The sequence below is a fragment of the Euprymna scolopes genome, chromosome 46, assembly GCF_053919585.1.
Source record: "Euprymna scolopes isolate OS-2025 chromosome 46, ASM5391958v1, whole genome shotgun sequence".
Classification (NCBI taxonomy): Eukaryota; Metazoa; Mollusca; class Cephalopoda; order Sepiida; family Sepiolidae; genus Euprymna; species Euprymna scolopes.
The window spans coordinates 110754240-110774821 of NC_136527.1; the positions used below are offsets into that span (position 1 = coordinate 110754240).

Genomic DNA, 20582 nt, shown 5'->3' on the forward strand with positions numbered 1-20582 from the left:
CAGATTCGCAAACGAACATCGTTTCTATCTTTCTTTTCTTTTTTTTTTTTTTCTTGTGATCGAATCAAACAAAATTCCTGCCGTCGTGTCTGTTATTTGTTTGTCTTTTTTGTAAAAATAAAGCGGAACTATCGGAAAACCAACGCCTGGCCTTCGCCCAGGTAGTATCTGTTCTGTGATTGGTCCTTGGTCAATGTAGGGAAATCCTTTCATACTGAGACAATTACTATTTATTTGGATACTGCCAGAGTGCCCCCCCCCTTTTTTTGGGTGGAGGGGAGGGGGCTGCTTCCCCCCCCTTCCCCCCCATTAAAAACCACCTTCGGGGGAGGTTTAAGAGCAATGCCATTTCTGCAAGTCATCTTTTTTGATTGACTTCGTTTCCGGTCGCGTCATGGTGGTGACGGTAAAATGTCAGATTTTCTTTCACTTTCTTTTCCGCCTTCGCGTCGCGGGTTCGAGCCTGCCTGCCTGCCACCACTTTTTTTTTTTTTTTTTGACACCTCCTCCAAACACCCGGGCAACGCCGAGCACCCAGGCTAGTTTCTAATAATTCCTGACTGTCCATTGAACAGATACTATAATACTTAGTCTGCTGCACCTTATCATAATTAATCATGACCTTTCTTATTGTTGGCAAGTTTTTGACCTTGAAATACGTTTCCTTTCGTTTTTTTTTTTTTTTTTTTTCTAAATTTAAAAAAAAATTTTTTTTCCTGACACCAAGTAATTTCATGCCTTGACTGGAGTGATTTAAAAAAAAAAATAAAATAAAAATAATGTGCCGACTGTACAAATTGACTTTTAAGTATATATCATTTGTGCTCTCAAACTTGTACGTCTATATCCTGTCTCATTTCTTTTTTATCTTCACCTGAACAAGTCTGGCACAAGACTGTAGGGAGTCTTTGCACACTATTCAGTGCATTAATTCTATATTTTTTTTTTTTTTTTTTTTTTTTTTTAGGTTGCTAAAAACATTGACCAATGGCTTCACCAGTTGTCTGCAGGCAGAATTCTACCGATTGGTCTGGGGGATGAAAATGTTGCCGAGAGTGTTCATGGGGGTAAATATAACAAGTCAGCCATTTTAATCTTTTCTCACTACTAATACTACTACTACAACTACTACTGATACTACTCCTCCACATTTATCATCACTTGTTCCCAGAGTTCCAGGGTTGGATTTTTTTTTCTTTTTTTTTTTTTTTTTTTTTTTTACATAGGCACAACCACTTATCAAGGCCCAGAGACCACTCGAGGATAATGGTTAAAGAGTGTACAGTAGTCAATTGGACAATATAGTAATTGTTAGTAATGGAAATTCGGTAAATTTGTTAACTTAAGTAGAACGGATCATTAAGAACTTGTTTACGTTGGACTTGAAGACAACCATATTGTAGTCAGCAGGAAAACGGAAGACAATTCCACAGGCGTGCAGTTCTAAGAAAGAAGCTTTGTTCATGGAATCTACGTTTAGGTTTAGGCATGGATAAAGAGTGGGGGGGAATTATTGATAGTGTTTTCAGTTTTAGGATTTTTGGGTTTTTAACTTTGTCGAATGGTTTGTTTCCACCTGATTCAATCCATTGCTCATGTTCTGGAGCGGTAGAAGGATCCCACCATCTTTCCAGTGACCTTGGCAACAGACTTGATGTACGTGTTCCATTTCAGATCAGGAGTAAAGGTCAAACTCAGAAGCTTGTCAAAACACGGGGCCTCACCCAGACGAGAGCCATCCATCACAATTGATGCCAGATGGGGATCAGAGCGTTGATGATGTAAGGATAGGAGTTTGGTTTTGGATGCATTGAAGGTAACCAGCCACACCTTCCCCCACTGAACCACGCGCTCGAGATCAGAGGAGAGAGAATCAGAGAGAACTTTGTCATTTACAGCCTTTGATGTGTTGCCGTAGATGGTCGTGTCATCAGCATAGATGTCAACGAATGATTTAAGTATGTGTTTAGGGAGGTCATTGATGTAGATCAGGAAGAGAGTTGGGCCTAGGATTGACCCCTGAGGGACTCCAGCATTTATATTGCAGGCCTCCGATTTTTGTCCATCTACCACTACTCTTATGAGCCTATCGGAGAGAAATGATTTAATGATTGAGAAAACATTTCCAGTTATACCGTAGCTGGAAATCTTGTGAAGTAGACCCTTATGCCATACCTTGTCGAAGGCCTTTGATATGTCAAGAGCAATTGCCCTAGAAAAGAAGCTTTTGTCAAGAGATTCACTAATCCTGTGGGATATAACCGTCAGCACATCTGCTGTAGATCTTGCAGAGCGGAAACCATATTGTGTGTCACTAAGAAGGTTATTCCTGCTGAGGTGGTTGACTATTTCTCTATTTAATATGGATTCCAGCAACTTACTCATAACACACAGGAGACTTACTGTTGTCTTACGTCCTGCGTGATGTTATCAATCCACCTCGTCCTTGCATTAGTATGAAACGCTAGTGTCCATAGGTATAAAAATAAGTAATATTTTTAAAAATATTATATATCTATATATATACATATATATATATATATATATATATATATATATATTTATATATATATATATATATATATATTTGATTCTTTTCAGACTGTAAACATTGCGGTGTATGCGAAAAAAAAATGTTTTAAGTCAAACATTTCCCCGGTTTATTTGAAAATGAGATCTTTCCAATCGGCATTTTGGCGCTTATACAATTTAGTCAAGACATTAAAAAATGAAAATATTGAAAAAAAGTTATTGATTAAACTGTACAAGTACCTAGGCTTCGAGGCTATTTGCACAACTAAACGGCAATTCTGCCGATTTCTCCCTCTGATTCTAATCGGCAGGTACTCGAAATAAAATGGCGTCTCCAGTTCCGGCGATAAACTGTAGAAGCACCGATTTTTTTTATTTGATCGTTCTAGCGAAAAAAAAAAAAGCTGAGAAAAGATAAACAAAAAGAGAGAAAATTACCCCATCTTCCAGCTTGAAGATGTTGTTGATGTAGAGTAAGTTTGTCCACCATCGACTCTGGCAGATCTCGCTGAAGTCAGACTGCCAATATGGCCCCTCAAACAGATTCGGAAGAATAAAAGTATAGACCATGAGGATCACCGCATAACAAGGGGTCAGCCTGGAAAGGAAAAGGGGACACTCATTATGCTGTTACCGAATGGGGTTTTAGACATGTGAGATGATGAAGGCCGGAGGGTAAAACGGCCGAAACGTTGTGACTATAGCAACCAAGATGAGGAAGTCAGTTCGACAATCTCAATAAATTGAAATCCAATATTTCGATTTTCAAATTTCGCTCTTATAACGAAGAAGCCTCCAATTTTTTAAATGGGAAGAGAGGGATCCCATGTTTTGAATGACGGCATCTTTTAGCAGTTTACGTTATCTAATGTTAAAAATACAACAAAAAAAAAAACACTAAAAAAATCCCCCAGGGCAACGCCGGGACATGGGTCCTGCTAATTAAAAACTAGACTTACCAGAGATAACGCCGTACATACATGAGGATCACCGTCTTTAACCCAATGTTTCCTTTGCGATAATAATTTTCCAAAAAAAAAGTAGGTGACCAAAATCCCACTGAAATAAAATTACCGAATGGGGTTTTAGACATGTGAGATGTGTCTCTACTAATTTTCCCTAAGTTGAAAAAAAAATGAAGAAGGGATGGAGAAAAATGGAGAAAATATAGCGCTTATAAAGTTTAGTCTCTGAAAAAAATTTCACTTAATTTCATCAAATAGATTTTATTTTACAGCGAAAAAACAATTTGTCATTATACCGAGCAAAAGGTTCGATTTTTAGGAAGAAAAGCTAATAATAAAGATGGGGAGGGAGTGTCGGCGCTTTAACTGGAGTTATCTCCTCGTGGCGTGTTCAACAAATTTCGTAATGGCTGACTTCAACGCGCTCTCATAAAAACGTGTTTTTTCCGCTGTAAAAAAAAAAATACTCTATCAAATTAAATGAAATTTTTTTTTCAGAGATCTTCAGTCCAAAACGGATACGTACAATATAACCTTTTTTTTTTTCGATATTTTCATTTTTTAATGTCTCGATTAAACTGTACAAGTACAATATTTTGTTTTGTTGAAAATACATCTAGTAACTTATCTTGCCTTTGATAACATTTATTTGTTATATATTTGTTTTTTGACAACTTTTTCGAATCTATGTGTACAGTAATACAAACCCAACAATTGATATTTATAAAGTAATCTCAACCAGATGTAAAAGCTCGATAAAACCAAATAGGAGATAGAGCTTATAATAAGACCAAGTAATTATTAAGTTATTGATTTTGCACTACGAAACATACTGTCAAGAATTGTATAAGTCAACTGATTTAAAGGAATAAATTATAAGATGGTCAACATCATGAATTTTGGAATATAATTTTTTGTCATTTATTCTATATATTGCTCTGTAATCACATTGAGTTTCGTATATAAGGATTGATATATAATAAGAAATATATTTCTACAGAAATATGTATATATATATATATATATATATATATGTATAAAATCTTCGGAATGTGAGAGATTATATAATTACTTCGACAGAGAGACAATGTCGCAGCTCACAAGAGCCAAGAAAGCCAACAAACCGGAAGTGCAAGACTCGGGTTTCGCCCTTATTTGGGTTAATCAGTTAGATACAGACGACCTCGGGATTTGAAACCTGTGCCTTTTGCATGCTAGGCGAATACCCTTACAATTGAGCAAACACACCAAAAAAAAAAAAAACGGTCGTGCGCAAAAAAACTACTTGATAAAATTAAGGGAATTTTTTTTTTTACTTCGGAGATCTTCAGTCCAAAACGGATACGTACAATATAACCTTTTATTTTCGATATTTTCATTTTTTTAATGTCTTGATTAAACTGTACAAGTACCGGCATTTTTTTTTTTTTAATAAGATTTAATTATATAAAAACCGTGTGGAAGGTAGCCGTTGTCTTTATAATGTTAAATTCAGGACCATGAGGGGGACTAGGGATGTAAACTTTAATAGTTTTTTTACAAGAATTTCTATGGTGGCACGAATCGAAGACGGTTATTTTGGGAATATCGTGTTGAATACGTTTTCTTATGAAGTTTGATTAAAATAGATAAAAAATAAATTTGTTGAATAAATTTAAAAGATTTTACGTCATAAAAGATCTATAAGGTGTATTTTTATGTATGTAAAAATACATGAAAAATGTAAAAAAAAACAAAGAAATTTGGTTGAATAAATTTAAAAGATTTATAAGGTCTATTTTTATGTATGTAGGTATAAAAATAAGTAATATTTAAAAATATATATATATATATATATTTAATTCTTTTCAGACTTAACATCTGATTTTAATGCTTGGCGGAAGAAATTCTGGAAAAGAGTTGCCCCAATCCTCAAGGGGGAGGATTTACCTGCGCAATCTGGAAAATGCTGTAAAGAAAATTGTGAAAACAAAAACTGCCAGAAGGAGAAATCACCTGATCATAATTCTTCTTTGGAGGTAATTTGATTTTGTGCCATTTTTGGGTGTGAGTTTTGTGCCTTTTTGGGTGTGAGTTTTGTGCCTTTTTTGGGTGTGAGTTTTGTGCCTTTTTTGGGTGTGAGTTTTGTGCCTTTTTTGGGTGTGAGTTTTGTGCCTTTTTTGGGTGTGAGTTTTGTGCCTTTTTTGGGTGTGAGTTTTGTGCCTTTTTTGGGTGTGAGTTTTGTGCCTTATTTGGGTGCGAGTTTTGTGCCTTATTTGGGTGCGAGTTTTGTGCCTTATTTGGGTGCGAGTTTTGTGCCTTTTTTGGGTGTAAACCTTGTACCATTTTTGGATGTGAGTTTTGTACCATTTTTGGATGCGAGTTTTGTACCATTTTTGGGTGTGAGTTTTGTACCTTTTTTGGGTGCGAGTTTTGTACCTTTTTTGGGTGTAAACCTTGTACCATTTTTGGATGTGAGTTTTGTACCAGTTTTGGGTGCGAGTTTTGTACCTTTTTTGGGTGCGAGTTTTGTACCTTTTTTGGGTGCGAGTTTTGTACCTTTTTTGGGTGCGAGTTTTGTACCTTTTCTGGGTGCGAGTTTTGTACCTTTTCTGGGTGCGAGTTTTGTACCTTTTTTGGGCGCGAGTTTTGTACCTTTTCTGGACGCGAGTTTTGTACCTTTTCTGGACGCGAGTTTTGTACCTTTTCTGGACGCGAGTTTTGTACCTTTTCTGGACGCGAGTTTTGTACCTTTTCTGGACGCGAGTTTTGTACCTTTTCTGGACGCGAGTTTTGTACCTTTTCTGGACGCGAGTTTTGTACCTTTTCTGGACGCGAGTTTTGTACCTTTTCTGGACGTGAATATTGCACCTCCTTGGGTGTGAATTTTGTTGAATGTTTATTCTTATCATTATCTTATTGTCTTCCCCCACCCCGTTTCTCTTTTTCATCTCTCCCCAGGCATTTGAAGAGACGTCAAGCGAAGAAGAAAATGAAGATCCCGTTGAAGACGTATTCAGCTCCAACAATGGATTAGTTGACCTTGAAGATTTGGGCAAGGTCATGAAAAAGGTCAAAACTCCAAAGGTAAAACCTTACCTCACTCTCCTCTCCAATATTTTTCCAGTGCTTTCTATTATCAACTTGGCACAAGTTTTTTTTAATCTTTAATATCTTTTGGCAGTTTTCCTATGTCTGTGATGGTCACTCTTATGCAATTTCTTTTTGAAACCTACACCGTATCTTATATAAGCAACTAAGTCCCACCCCTTTACAGTAGAGATCCCTAGGTGTAAGAAAGCCTTTTACTCCAATGTCTTTTGAACTCCCTTTCGGGATTCTGCTTTCCCAACTGTACTGATATGCAGAAGTTCAAGTGTAATGTCAACAAACATCTTGCTACTTGTCACCCTTCATAATGACCCCACAAATTATGTCCCCGATAGTAGCCCCCTACTTCAAAGTGGCACTGTGCCTTGTTTGGGGTGAAAATTGAAAATATATATATAGGGACCCTACACCAGTAAGTAGAGATTATGTAACTAGTATAAATATATACGGCACAGTTCATGTTGACACACCGGTTCTTGCCAGATCACCAAAGTTAAGCAACGTTGAGCCTGGCCAGTACCAGATGGGTTACCATTTGGGAAGGCGAGGTGCTGTATGTACCGTGAATTAAAATACCAAGTTGAGAAATTGGCGGTCTATCCTTTTCTCATTTTTTCTTTCCTTCTTTTTTTATTTCACTCCTCGATGTCGCCATTGTAACGGCTTGCTTGCCTCGCGTTTTGGATTTTTAATCATTAAATTTATTTGTTTTTTTATTAATACGATATTGATATACTTCAACTATCGTCACAAAGGATGGAATACTGTTGCCATATCTGGGCAGGAGCTGCTAAAAACAGCCTATCCTGCCTTGACAGAGTACAAAATAGACTTCGTGGCTTAGTGGGGGATGCCCTTTTCTCTACCCTGCAACCTCTCTCCCACAGAAGAGACGTTGCGAGCCTATCCTTGTTTTATCGTTATTTCCATGGCAGGTGCTCGTCTGAACTCCAATCTCTGGTCCCCCCTCGCCAATCTTTCACGAAAAACACCCGTCTAGCTGAATCCACTGTGAAAAATTTCCCCCACTCTATATCTGTGCCTAAATCAAAACGCGGATTCCATGAACAAAGCTTCTTTCTTAGAACTGCACGCCTGTGGAACTCTGTTCCATCTGCCTGCTTCCCACCGGACTACAACTTGGATGTGTTCAAGTCCAACGGTAACAAATTCCTAATGAACCGCCCCCTTAAGTAAACACTTCATCAAATCTCCACACTAACGTAATGTACTTGCAATAACCCTTATCCCTGAGTGGCTTCCGGGCCTTGATAAGTGGTGATCACTGTGTAAAAAAAAAAAAAAAAAAAAAAAAAATATATATTTTATTTATTTTTTTTTTTTGTACTTGTACAGTTTAACCGGTCCTGAATATGACCTTAAACTATATCCAGTGGTGAGGCCCCAGCTTGCAGGCTTTGGGGCGTGTGGAGCCACCCTTTAATTGCCATTGCTCCCAGGTCCACTCTGGCCCAGAGTAGTAGTACCTGTTAGGGTCCCAACTATGGGTTAAATAGAAACCGACTTGAAAACAACAAATATATCCTACTAGCGAGGAGTACCCGGCATTGCTCAGGTGTGTGGAAACTCCGGGGGTGGGGGGTTAAAAAAAAAATGTAAGTATGAGGATCGAACCCAAACCCTTGAGGCAAAAGTTGTAAATTAAAGTGTGAAAAAAAAAAAAAAAACGTGCGACGTTAACCATTGCCCCACCGCGACATGCTAACGGAAACATGTTTGAATTTATTTAATTACTTGGATTTAGCAGGTGCCCGTTTTAATGAGTTAATGAGGTCAAGTTTGACTGCGGGATTTTATTTACTGCTGAACGCTTCCCCCCCCCCCCCAAGATGTTATAGGAAAAAAGACTAACCCACATGCGGCGAGCGACAAATGTTGAATATTTATCTTCCCGAAATCGAGCAAATTAAATAGACAGGCGAGCTTCGTTGTTAACTCTGAGATATTACAATTTATATGTGATATAAAAAGTTTTTAAAAGTTGTAAAGCGAGCGACCGCTTTTCTGAAAGAAGCCTTTTGTAGACATACAGAAAAAGCGAACACACATGCATACATTTTCGCTTTTCTATTTATAGATTATTAAAATGTTTTTTCAAATTTTTTGGATTCGGCATTAAATAACTTGAGAAGGGTTGATATACCGTAAAACAAAAACAACCAACCAACAGTTTAACCAAGACATTAAAAAATGAAAATATTGAAAAAAGTTTAAATTGTACATATCCGTTATGGAACGAAGTTCTCCAAAAGAAAAAAAAAAATTTTTTCACTTAATTTCATCAAGTAGTTTTTTTTTTTTTTTTTTTTTTTTTTACAGTGAAAAAACAATTTGTTATGATACCGAGCAAAAGGTTTGATTTTTAGGAAGAAAAGCTAGTATTAAAGATGAGGAAGGAATGTCGGCGCTTTAACTGGAGTTATCGCCCCGTGGCGTGTTCAATAAATTTCATAAGGGCTGACTTCAACATGCTCTCATAAAAACATATTTTTCCGCTGTAAAAAAAACAAACAAAAAAAAACTACTCGATCAAATTAAGTGAATATTTTTTTCGGAAATGTTCAGTCCAAAATGGATACATACAATATAACGTTTTTTTTTTTTTTATATTTTACTTTTTTAATGTCTTGATTAAACTGTACAAGTACCCTTTTTTTTTTATGAATACACAATTAGTAGTTGTTCTACTTGATGGATTTTCGTCATTTTTGGATATATTACCATTTTCGACATGATAATTAAGTACTGTAGGAATTATTTTATGTCAAGATGGGAATTTTAACTAATGTGGTGGGGCTGGTAGTAGCTTCAATTTAGTCCTTTTGCAATCCGCATGCTATCGTAGTCTGTTGCAAAGAAAGATGGATTTAGCCATGTTTCATTGGACCTCGTGGCCCTAAAGAATTGGTAACAACGCAAACAGGCTGAATACCAGAGATAAAAAAGTTCATAATGATAAGAAAGGTCTATCATGCGGTGGTCCTGGATATGACCTTAAACTTTATCCAGTGGTGAGGCCCCAGCTATGACTTCTTGAATAAAAAGCACTTAACAATAAAACATTATTTAAAGAAATTTCCCTTAAAGAAAATGGAGCATGCGAAAATATTTATCCTGGACGCATCCTTTGTCAAGAGCTTATTTAAATAATATATCCCTTAATTTTCGTATACCTATTTAAAAACCTGTCATAAGAAGTTTCTACAAAAACCTGTTGCCATTTAATATCTTTTAATATACTATTCATTGAATTCCTAAATTAGATTCTATATTTCTTTATTTCACATAATTTTTTTTTTTTTTTTTTAATTTTATTTTTATATTTATGGGTCCTGGATATGAACTTAAACTATATCCAGTGGTGAGGCCCTAGCTTGCGGGCTTTGGGACATGTGGAGCCACCCTTTAATTGCCATTGCTCCCAGGTCCACTCTGACCCGGAGTGGTAATACCTGTTAGGGTCCCAACTATGGGTTAAATAGAAACCGACTTGAAAACAACAAATATATTCTATTAAAAAATTTTTTCTTCAAAATCTTTGGATTCGGCATTAAATAACCCAAAAAGGGTTGATATGCCGTAAAACAAAACCAACCAACCAACCAACATGCGGTTGTAGACATTCTGCCTTATAAGTAAGCCTAATTCGTAGGCTTTTACAAACATCTTCTATACTTTATCCACATTTTAATTCTTTTCTTTGCAGCCCAAACCAATGACCAATGGCTATTCAGTACTGACCAATAAGCAGAAAGAAAAACTGGATGAACCCACAGCAATGATCACACCTGTTTTCCGGAAATCTTTAGAGAAACAAGGTTATAATTTGATTGGAACTCATTCAGGTGTGAAACTTTGCCGCTGGACAAAGGTAAATTAATTTTGATCGTTTTGGAATTGTGAAAAAAAAATTTATTTATTTATTTATTATTTTATTTATTTATTTTTTCTTTATTTTGTTATTTATTTTTATTTTTCTTATTATTTTAATTATTTATTTTATTTATTAATTTATTTTATTTCATTTTTTATTTATTTTTTTGTATTATTTTTTTTATTTATTTTTATTTATTTTATTTTTTATTTATTTATTTTTGTTTTTTTTTAATTTTTTATTTATCTTTTATTTTATTTATTTTTATTTGATTTTATGTTTATTTTATTTTTTATTTGTTTATTTTTTATTTGTTGTCTATTTATTTTTATTTATTTATTTTATTTTTATTTATTTATTTTATTTTTATTTATTTATTTTTTATTTGTTTATTTATTTATTTTATTTTTATTTATTTATTTTTTATTTATTTATTCATTTATTTTATTTTTATTTATTTATTTTTTGTCTATTCATTTTATTTTTATATCTAATTTTTTATTTTTCCATTTTTTTATTTACTTTCATTTATTTTTTTTTTGTTTTGACTCTCTAGTATATATCTGACACAGTTAATCAACCGAGAACCACATCACTGAAAAAAAATTTCACTTAATTTCATCAAGTAGTTTTTATTTTTTTTTTTACAGCGAAAAAACACGTTTTTATAAAAGCCTGTTGAAGGCGGCCATATTGGATTTGAAAAAAAAAATTTGCTTGAATTTTAAAAATAACAAAGGGAGATGACTCCAGTTAAAACATTAACACCCCTTCCTATCTCTAATACTAGCTTTTCTTTCTAAAAATCAAACATTTTCCTCTGTAACATAAATTGTTTTTTCGCTATAAAAAAAAACTACTTGATGAAATTAAGTGAAATTTTTTTTTCAGAGAACTCCATTCCATAACGGATAGATACAATATAACCTTTTTTCGATATTTTCATTTTTAATGTCTTGACTAAACTGTACAAGTACCAAAATTTTTTATATAAAAGGTAACATGTGTATGTGTTTTTTTCTGCTAGTCTATAAATATAAAAGCGAAAATGAATGTGTGTATGTATGTACGCTTTTCCTCGATGTCCACAAAAGGCTTCTTTCAGAAAAGCGCTCGCTCGCTTCACAACTTCTTAAAACTTTTTATATCCTCTATAAATTGTAATATCTCACAGTTAACTACGGAGCTCGCCTGTCTATTTAATTTTATTGACTTTCAAACGTTAATTATTCGACATTTCCCGATCGGCACGCGTTACATTCGGGTTTTCGGTATAAAAAAGTGAAACTCGACTCTAATTACAGTGGTCTCTAGAGAACTAAGTAACGTTTGGTCGATGTCGACTTCATCATATCAGACAGTAGCTTTCATTTCGAGACGAGACACTTCCCCTGAATAAACAGGGAGCTAGTTTTCCCCGAGCTTAGTTAAAAACAAACAAACCGATTTATTGACCTCATTAAAAACTGTCCCGCACAAAATGCTAACTGCTGAATAGCTATCGCTATCACGTCAATCAAAAATGCGCACCTGTTTTTTTTTTCACACTTTACTATTTTCCAACTGCGCGTCGTCAAGGCTTCGTTTTTTTTTTTTCACGGGCATCTGTTTTTTTTTTTGTTTTTTTTTCATATTTTACTATGCGCGTTAAGGCCGGGTACCCCTCGCTAGTCTATATCTTCTATATATATAAAAGCCAAACGTCTGTGTGTATGTATGTATGTTTGTTTGTAACACTAAAACTTTTGAAAGACGGAACCAAACTTGACAAATTTAGTATCATATCGAAGCCCCATCATCCGGATAACAAATATCGAAATTTCACGTCAAACGGACCACTAGAAGTTGGTCAACTGATCAGTTATCTTCGAGGGGGGGGGGCCCAAAAAAACCTGTCATTATCTATATATATAAAAGACAAATGTTTGTTTGTAACGCTAAAACTTGAGATGAAAGATTCCTCTCCCCTAAGAATAAAACATATGTTCAATATCTGCTTTTGTTTTTTCATTGTTTATACGGTCCCGAGCAACGCCGGGTAGCCCTGCTAGTATATATATAAAAGGCAAAAAGTGTGTGACCATTTCGCGTATGTCTCACAAAGGCTTTTCTCGCACACGCTCCTGGAGGGGTTACTATTGCTTAGAAGTGTTTATATAGGCCCTAGATAATAATATCTAAGATTTGGGAAAGTGCGTCGCGTCTAGATTTATTTACATCGACTTTTACAAAATTATTGCTATTTTGGCTTCTCGCATGTTGATTGGGCTTTTTCGAGCTGGTTTCCCCCTCCCCAACATCTGTTGGGGAAAAAATAGTCAAATTTGGGTAAACAAACCCAAACGCTGCCTCACAGCAAAAGTTAACTGCGTGACTTCTATTTGACCTCCTTAATTAGGTCAAATGGAAGCAGCAGAGTTAACTTTTATTGCGGACACCTGTTTTTAATGGTTAAATAAATAAATTCAAATATGTCACGGTGGCCCAATGGTTAACGTCGCACATTTTTTTTTTTTTCACACTTTAATTTCCAACTTTGCCACAAGGGTTCGGGTTCGATCCTCATACTCACCTACCAAAGCTTTTTTTATTTTTTTTTTTTTATTTTAACTTTAAATTGATTTACCGCAAAACCCCTGGGCATAACCCTAACCCTAACCCGGGCATCTGTAGTCTTTAATATAACGGGCAAAATGTGTGTGTCTTTGTCTGCCAAAAAATTTAAACAGATGCATCAGACTGTGGCAAAATCCGTATCGTTTTAAAGCTCAATGTCTCGGACAACAAATATCCAAAAATTTACTCCAGAGGTAATCAAAAGTCAGTTTGTGCGAGTTTTATGTCAAAATTGTTTATGTGATTTAAAGGTCACAGTCATATCTTATAACTAAACTTTGATACTTGAGTCGAGAAAATTCGGCAAAATTCTTTATATAAAACACCACTATGTTATTAATGAAGAAACAGTCTTTAGGACAATCAGAATCGGTCTGAGTCTAGCGTTGGAATCACGAGGAAGTAGAGCGTGTGCTCCTGAGAGAGATTGGACCGGCCGAAATGAATTGACAACGAACAGAAAGCTAGCCTTGACAGATAGAGAAGGTTTTGTCACACACCAAATCCAACTGACTTTAATCCATGTTAAACGATAGTGTTGCATTATTTTTCGTCTCATTCATCACTCGCCAATGTTAAAACCATGATGATCATGGCCAAGAGAAGAGAATTGAAAGAGAACATAAAATCCATGGAACGCATAGTGTTACATGATAAGGGCTGTCCCCTTTTCATGTAAGTATAAAAATAGAGAGATTAGTTAAAATGAAAATAAGAGAAAGCAGAAATCGAACCCTGGACATAAGTTTTAAAGAACAATAGGTTTAAATGGAATGTCCAGTAAATTGTTAATTTGGATGAAATAAATAATAAATAAACTATTCAATTGTTAAAAGAATGTGGATAATAAAATATGGGTTAAATAAATTAGATATGTAGGTTGAATTCCTTTGTGGAAACAACACAAGAAAAAATAGGTTATTGGGAAATCAATGTCGGAAACGTGCAAAGTTGCGCATGTTGAAACACGTGAATTTTGCTCACGTGGCCGGGATGCATGGATTTCTCAATATAGGGAGTGAGAGTTAGTTGGTCGCAGAGACAGTCAGGGGAGACAGTCAGGGGAGACGGTCAGTGAGAAAACTCAGAGACAGGCGAACGTCTGAAGCGAGACGTCACTTCAGAAACTAAAATGTGAAACTTTGAATTCTTAATGAGGAAATCACGACCGGTCGTAAGGAAATAAATTCATCATGTGTTTTGTGATAAAGCTCATCTTTGTGTTTGTGATTTCTACAAAAAAGTAAATTGTATTGTTATTATATGTCTGTGTTATAAAATGTCATTACATACACGTTTCGACATCTCATATCCACAATGTGAATCTACATCATATCTACACTAAGACTGCTGAACACTATCTCATCATTCTAAGAGCTTTCTTCATATCTACACGTCTAAGTAATGAACATTTAAAATATAGGAATAGTTATAAACGAACAATCTCTCTTACAACAACATCTCTCTCTCTAAGATAAAACATCATATGTAATAAGACAAGAACTCTCACTAAGACTTATCTTTTAATAAGACTCTCTCAATGAAACACTTATATAACAATAGTGGGGGAGAGCATGACGTTGTATCCCAAGAGGATGCTACCCCCCGTGAATTAAATAGTCATGTTTAGAGTTTTGTACAGATTCTGCGAGTTTGCCGGATCAGTGTAATCTCAGTAAAGATATGTGTGTAAAAATGGAATCAATGACCCGTGGCACAGTAGATAAAGTACTTGGTAAAATCCAGTTGTAAGTTACACTCTTCAGGAGGTTGAAGGTTCAATCCTCAGTGTAATCAACACTTAAAGATACAACTGCAAATTATTTAGGACTTCTATCCAGTCATGGCTGACGGAATAAGAGGATGCTACTTCCACGGTGGATTAAATGGAGCTGCGTTATTTTTTTTCGTCTCATTTTGATATTTTATGTTTTACACTTGTGAACCTGCACGCGACTCCCCCTATCACTCGCCAATGTTAAAACTACGATGATCACGGCCAAGAGAAGAGGATTGAAAGAGAACATAAAATCCACAATCGATGGTGTTGCGGTGTTATGGCAGCGGAGCAGGTAGTGCATGACATTGTATCCCAAGACCACGTTACCCCCGTGGATTAAATAGTTATGTTTAAAGTTCTGTACAGATTTTAAAAAACGGAAGTGGTTTGCATAATGTTTTATTGTTAAAGTCTTTTTTATTTAATAAGTCTGAAGAAAGGCTTTTCTTGTGAAAATTTTCAAATGACACAATGTTTGGATTTGTCCGTATAGTCTTGAAACAATTGTACCTATTTACTATGCCTCCCCACGGGACAGAGTTAGACACCAGGGTCGTTTTTTAACGTGGATAAAAGGTACAAAAATAAAAAAAGTGGTCTCAGTTGTGAAGTGATCCTCCACCGAAAGAGAACAAGAAATGGAAGTGCAGCATCTGAAGAACAGATACTACACTTTGATCTTGATCAAAAAGCCAACAATTTTTTTTTTTAACCGATAAAAAAGCTTGCCCTATCTGTGAATACCCTTTATGTAAAATTTCAAATGTTTAGACGAGAAATTGCCTGAGTAATTTGGTAGACATCGCAGAGGTAAAATTTTTTAAAACTTTGACCCCTATTATGACCCCTTAACATTTATTGTTTTGGGCTTAAATCAATCCAAGGAACCTATATCTAAAATTTCAAATTTTTAGACCCAAAATTGTTGGAGGAGTTTGGTAGAGTTCTCAAAGGTCAAATCATTGGACTTTGACCCCTTAACAGCTTAATTTCTGGCCGAAAAACGGATTACAAAGATTTTCCCAAATCAAAAAAATGGATTACAAAGATTTTCCCAAATCAAAAAAACGGATTACAAAGATTTTCCCAAATCAAAAAAAACGGATTACAAAGATTTTCCCAAATACAAAAAACGGATTACAAAGATTTTCCCAAATCAAAAAAACGGATTGCAAAGATTTTCCCAAATCAAAAAAATGGATTACAAAGATTTTCCCAAATCAAAAAAACGGATTACAAAGATAGATTTTCCCAAATCAAAAAAATGGATTACAAAGATTTTCCCAAATCAAAAAAATGGATTACAAAGATTTTCCCAAATCCAAAAATGGATTACAAAGATTTTCCCAAATCAAAAAAACGGATTACAAAGATTTTCCCAAATCAAAAAAATGGATTACAAAGATTTTCCCAAATCAAAAAAATGGATTACAAAGATTTTCCCAAATCAAAAAAATGGATTACAAAGATTTTCCCAAATCAAAAAAACGGATTACAAAGATTTTCCCAAATCAAAAAAACGGATTACAAAGATTTTCCCAAATCAAAAAAACGGATTACAAAGATTTTCCCAAATCAAAAAAACGAATTACAAAGATTTTCCCAAATCAAAAAAACGGATTACAAAGATTTTCCCAAATCAAAAAAACGGATTACAAAGATTTTCCCAAATCAAAAAAATGGATTACAAAGATTTTCCCAAATCAAAAAAATGGATTACAAAGATTTTCCCAAATCAAAAAAATGGATTACAAAGATTTTCCCAAATCAAAAAAAACGGATTACAAAGATTTTCCCAAATCAAAAAAATGGATTACAAAGATTTTCCCAAATCAAAAAAACGGATTACAAAGATTTTCCCAAATCAAAAAAATGGATTACAAAGATTTTCCTGGATCCCAGTACCCTGTGTATCAAATTTTAAGTGTGGACTAAAAATTGACAGAGTTATTGCATAGGGAAATGTACACAGACATGCACACACACAGATACTTTCACTTTTATAGATATACTAGCATGGTTGCCCGGATGTTTGCAGGTGTATGCTGAGCAAAAAAAAAAAAATGGTCAATTTTTTTAACTTTCAACCGTATTATGACTCCTTAACATTTATTGTTTTGGACTCAAATCAAGTTATTAAGTTAGATCCATGTCCAAGGAACCTATATCTAAAATTTCAAGTGTTTATACCCAAAATTGTCGGAGGAGTTTGGTAGAGTTCTCAAAGGTCAAATCGTTGAACTCTGACCTCTTAACAGCCAAATTTCTGACCGAAAACCAATAAAAAAGATTTTCCCAAATCTCAGTACCTTGTATATCAAATTTAGAGTCTGTAGACTAAAAATTGACAGAGTTATTGTGTAGGGAAATGTACAGAGACACACAGACACGTTCACTTTTATATATAGATAAATTGCACGTGCAGACTTTTTCCTTAGTTAATACAAGATTATATTTTTTTTTTTATTTGTTTAAATTCCAGTCAATGTTGCGTGGCCGAGGCGGTTGTTATAAACATACGTTTTACGGTATTGAAAGTCACAGGTGTATGGAGACAACTCCGAGTTTAGCTTGTGCGAACAAATGTGTTTTTTGCTGGAGGTGAGTATTAACAACTTTTTTATTTATTTATATATACTCCTATTCAAAAATATACCTTCTGCTGAAGGTGGGTATTTAGAACCGACTTTTTCTTTTTCTTTTCTTTTTTTTCCTTTTTTTTCTTTTCTTTTTTTTCTTTTTTTTCTTCTTTTTTTTCTTTTTTTCTTTTCTTTCTTTTTTTTCTTTTTTCTTTTTTTCTTTTTTCTTTTTTCTTTTTTTTCTTTTTTTCCTTTTTTTTCCTTTTTTTTTTTCTTTTTTTCCTTTTTTTTTCTTTTTTTCCTTTTTTTTTCTTTTTTCTTTTCTTTTTTTTTCGTTTTATTCTTTTTTTCTTTTTTTTCTTTTTTTCTTTTCTTTTTTTTCTTTTTTTTTCTTTTTTCTTTTTCTTTTTTTTTTTTTTTTTGATACTCATATATGAAAAATACCTTCTGCTGGAGATTTAGATGTATTTAGAACAGACATTTAAAAAAAAAAAAAAATTATTTTGATACTTCTATACGAAAATGTATTACACGGTTTCGAATCGTACCAACCCTTAATTGTATATCTTTCAAGACCACCACACAGTAGGTTAACTCGTTCTGCACTCAATCTTTCTTTGATACAGTTGCATTTTTTAGACTTTGCCGCAGTGTTTTGGAAATGCATCCCTAAGTTCTTATCTGGCTGGGTGGGGGATCTTGCAACTATCGGAGAAGCTCCAACCCCTGTCATATCGTCACAATGTTCCTTCCCTGTTCCTGTTTTACAAATATTTTAATGGAATATGCTCTGATGAACTCTTAGCACTTGTGCCCCCACCCCCACCAGCATACATACTCTTGACTAACTCCGAAAATCCCACCCCTTCACTGTGGAGGTCTCTAGACGTTGGAAAGCCTTTTACTCTCTTTTACTTTTAATTAGTTTCGTCCCTTGAATTGCTAGACTTTGGAATTCCCTTCCTAGTCTCCTGCTTCCCTGACATGCATAAGTTTAAATGTAATGTTAACAAACATCTTGCTGCTCAACTCCCTACAAAGTATCTCTGCAGATTTTGTCTAGATCATGCTGTTCACTCTGCTGACGATCAATAAAAAGTGAAGTCTTGACGCACGATATGGTTAACACCATTGGAGCCAACTCAAATCCATCCCTGTTGAATGCCACTACAAGGCCGTGTCTTTATGACCACATCCAAGCGGCACTGTGCCTTGTTTGGGGTAAAAATGCAATAAAAAAAATTTTTTTTTTAAAAACTGTTTTACATCTACAAACATCTTACTGCTCAACTCCCTACGTAGTATCCCTGTAAACTATTCTACATCTACTAACCCAAAAGCTTTCATCCATTCTTCCAATGAATGGTTAAGAAGTGCGGAGTTTAAATGTGGTCATCCGATGACCATCACGTTCCAATTTTTAAATTTTAACCCCTTAGCAGCCCTTTTTTTCTGGATTTAAACTGATTAAAAAGTTTTTAACATGGCTGAATACCCTATATACCAAATCTTGAGTCTGTAGATTAAGAATTCGTTGAGTATATAGGTTGAGAAGTGTCTTCACATCCACACATAAAATATGCATAAATATTATATTTTAATTAATGCAGATTTCTTATCCTTATATATATATATATATATAAACTGAACTCATTTTTTCCCCTCTGATATTGACCTTAATAGGATTGAAAATCAAGACATTTTATGCAAATATAATATGCACAAACTGCAGCACATTATCTGAGGTGTGTTATAGTAGCAATACACATAAAAAAATTGAAATAGCTTGAAATATTTCAATATTGGTATGCATAGAAAGAGCTTGATGAGCTAAGAAAGAATCTTTTAAAAATTTTAAAATCTGATTAAAATTAAGGAAGTTATGGCTATTTTTGTGCCTCACCACGTTTGGATATTTTTCCCTCTTTAAGACCATATGCGTTTCGTCACATTTTTTACACTACTTTTTCAGTAAAAATGTCATATCTTTGTTAAAACACAAGACTAAGAAATGAAATTTACCATATAAGTGTATTTTTGTACAAGGAATGTAATATGCACAAACTGCAGCACATTATCTGAGGTGTGTTATAGGCCTATTACCTCTACACTTCCTCGATAATCGTGGATTCCTATATTTTTTCTGGTGAGAGTTCACGGCCAAAATCGGATAGAATCAATGGAAGTTGTAAAATCTTCTCTCTCTGATAAATTCCTCCTAACCCCGCTACCAGTTACACCGCTGCAGATCCGTTCACAAGGAACAGTACAAAGAAACACCGGTTTGGGTTCGTAGTTGGGTTTAAGTGAATCCAAGGTTTATTTATGCCATTTTTTATTTCCATTTATTTCGGGGGGGGGGGGGGTCCGCTTTTTCAAAGAAGTTTTACGTTCGCTGTGTTTTTTTTGTTTTCTTTTTTTTTTTTCAGAACACGTCTTTTACAAATCAGTTTTACGTTTGTTTGCTGGTTTTCTTTTTGTTTTTGCCGATTTTATACAGAAGTTTAGCGCCGTTTTCATTTACATTTTGATATGTAAACAGGGTTATTTCTTCGCTTAACGCCCCCCCCCCCCAACTTCCAAACGCGGGCCTCGCTAGTTTATTATGAAGAGAAATGTCGTAGGTATTAAATGTAACGTTAAATTCCTTTTAAAAAATGTAGTAAAAATGGAATGGAACTGAGACGTGCATGCGGGTATTGTGTTTTTTTTTTTTTTTTTAACCAAGTTCACTTCTTGTAAGTAAAAAAAAAAAACGAAAAGGTACTTGTACAGTTTAACCACCAAGACATTATAATAATGAAAATATCGAGAAAAAAAATGTTTAAACTGTATGTATCCGTTTTTTGTTGTTTTTTTTTTTTTTTTTTACAGTGGAAAAACACGTTTTTATGAGAGCGCATTGAAGTCAGCCATTATGAAATTTATTGAACACGCCACGGGGAGATAACTCCATGTAAAGCGCCGACACTCCCTCCCCATCTTTAATTCTAGCTTTTCTTCCTAAAAATCAAACCTTTTGCTCGGTATCATAACAAGTTGGTTTTTTTTTCGCTGTAAAACAAAAACTACTTGATGAAATTAAGTGAATTTTTTTTTTTTTTTCGGAGAACTTCATTCCATAA

General features: G+C 34.5%; 1 protein-coding gene across 1 annotated transcript in view; it reads left to right on the top strand.

Annotated features, from left to right (window-relative positions):
- The window catches only part of LOC145270959 (S-adenosyl-L-methionine-dependent tRNA 4-demethylwyosine synthase TYW1-like), a 72388-nt gene that overhangs the window by 34395 nt on the left and 17411 nt on the right, over positions 1-20582 (top strand). Inside the window, exons 6-10 of the mRNA XM_080126504.1 lie at positions 968-1067; positions 5349-5515; positions 6438-6563; positions 10315-10479; positions 17361-17479. Coding sequence (XP_079982630.1) covers positions 968-1067; positions 5349-5515; positions 6438-6563; positions 10315-10479; positions 17361-17479 — 677 coding nt within the window. The remainder of the gene's footprint in view (positions 1-967; positions 1068-5348; positions 5516-6437; positions 6564-10314; positions 10480-17360; positions 17480-20582) is intronic.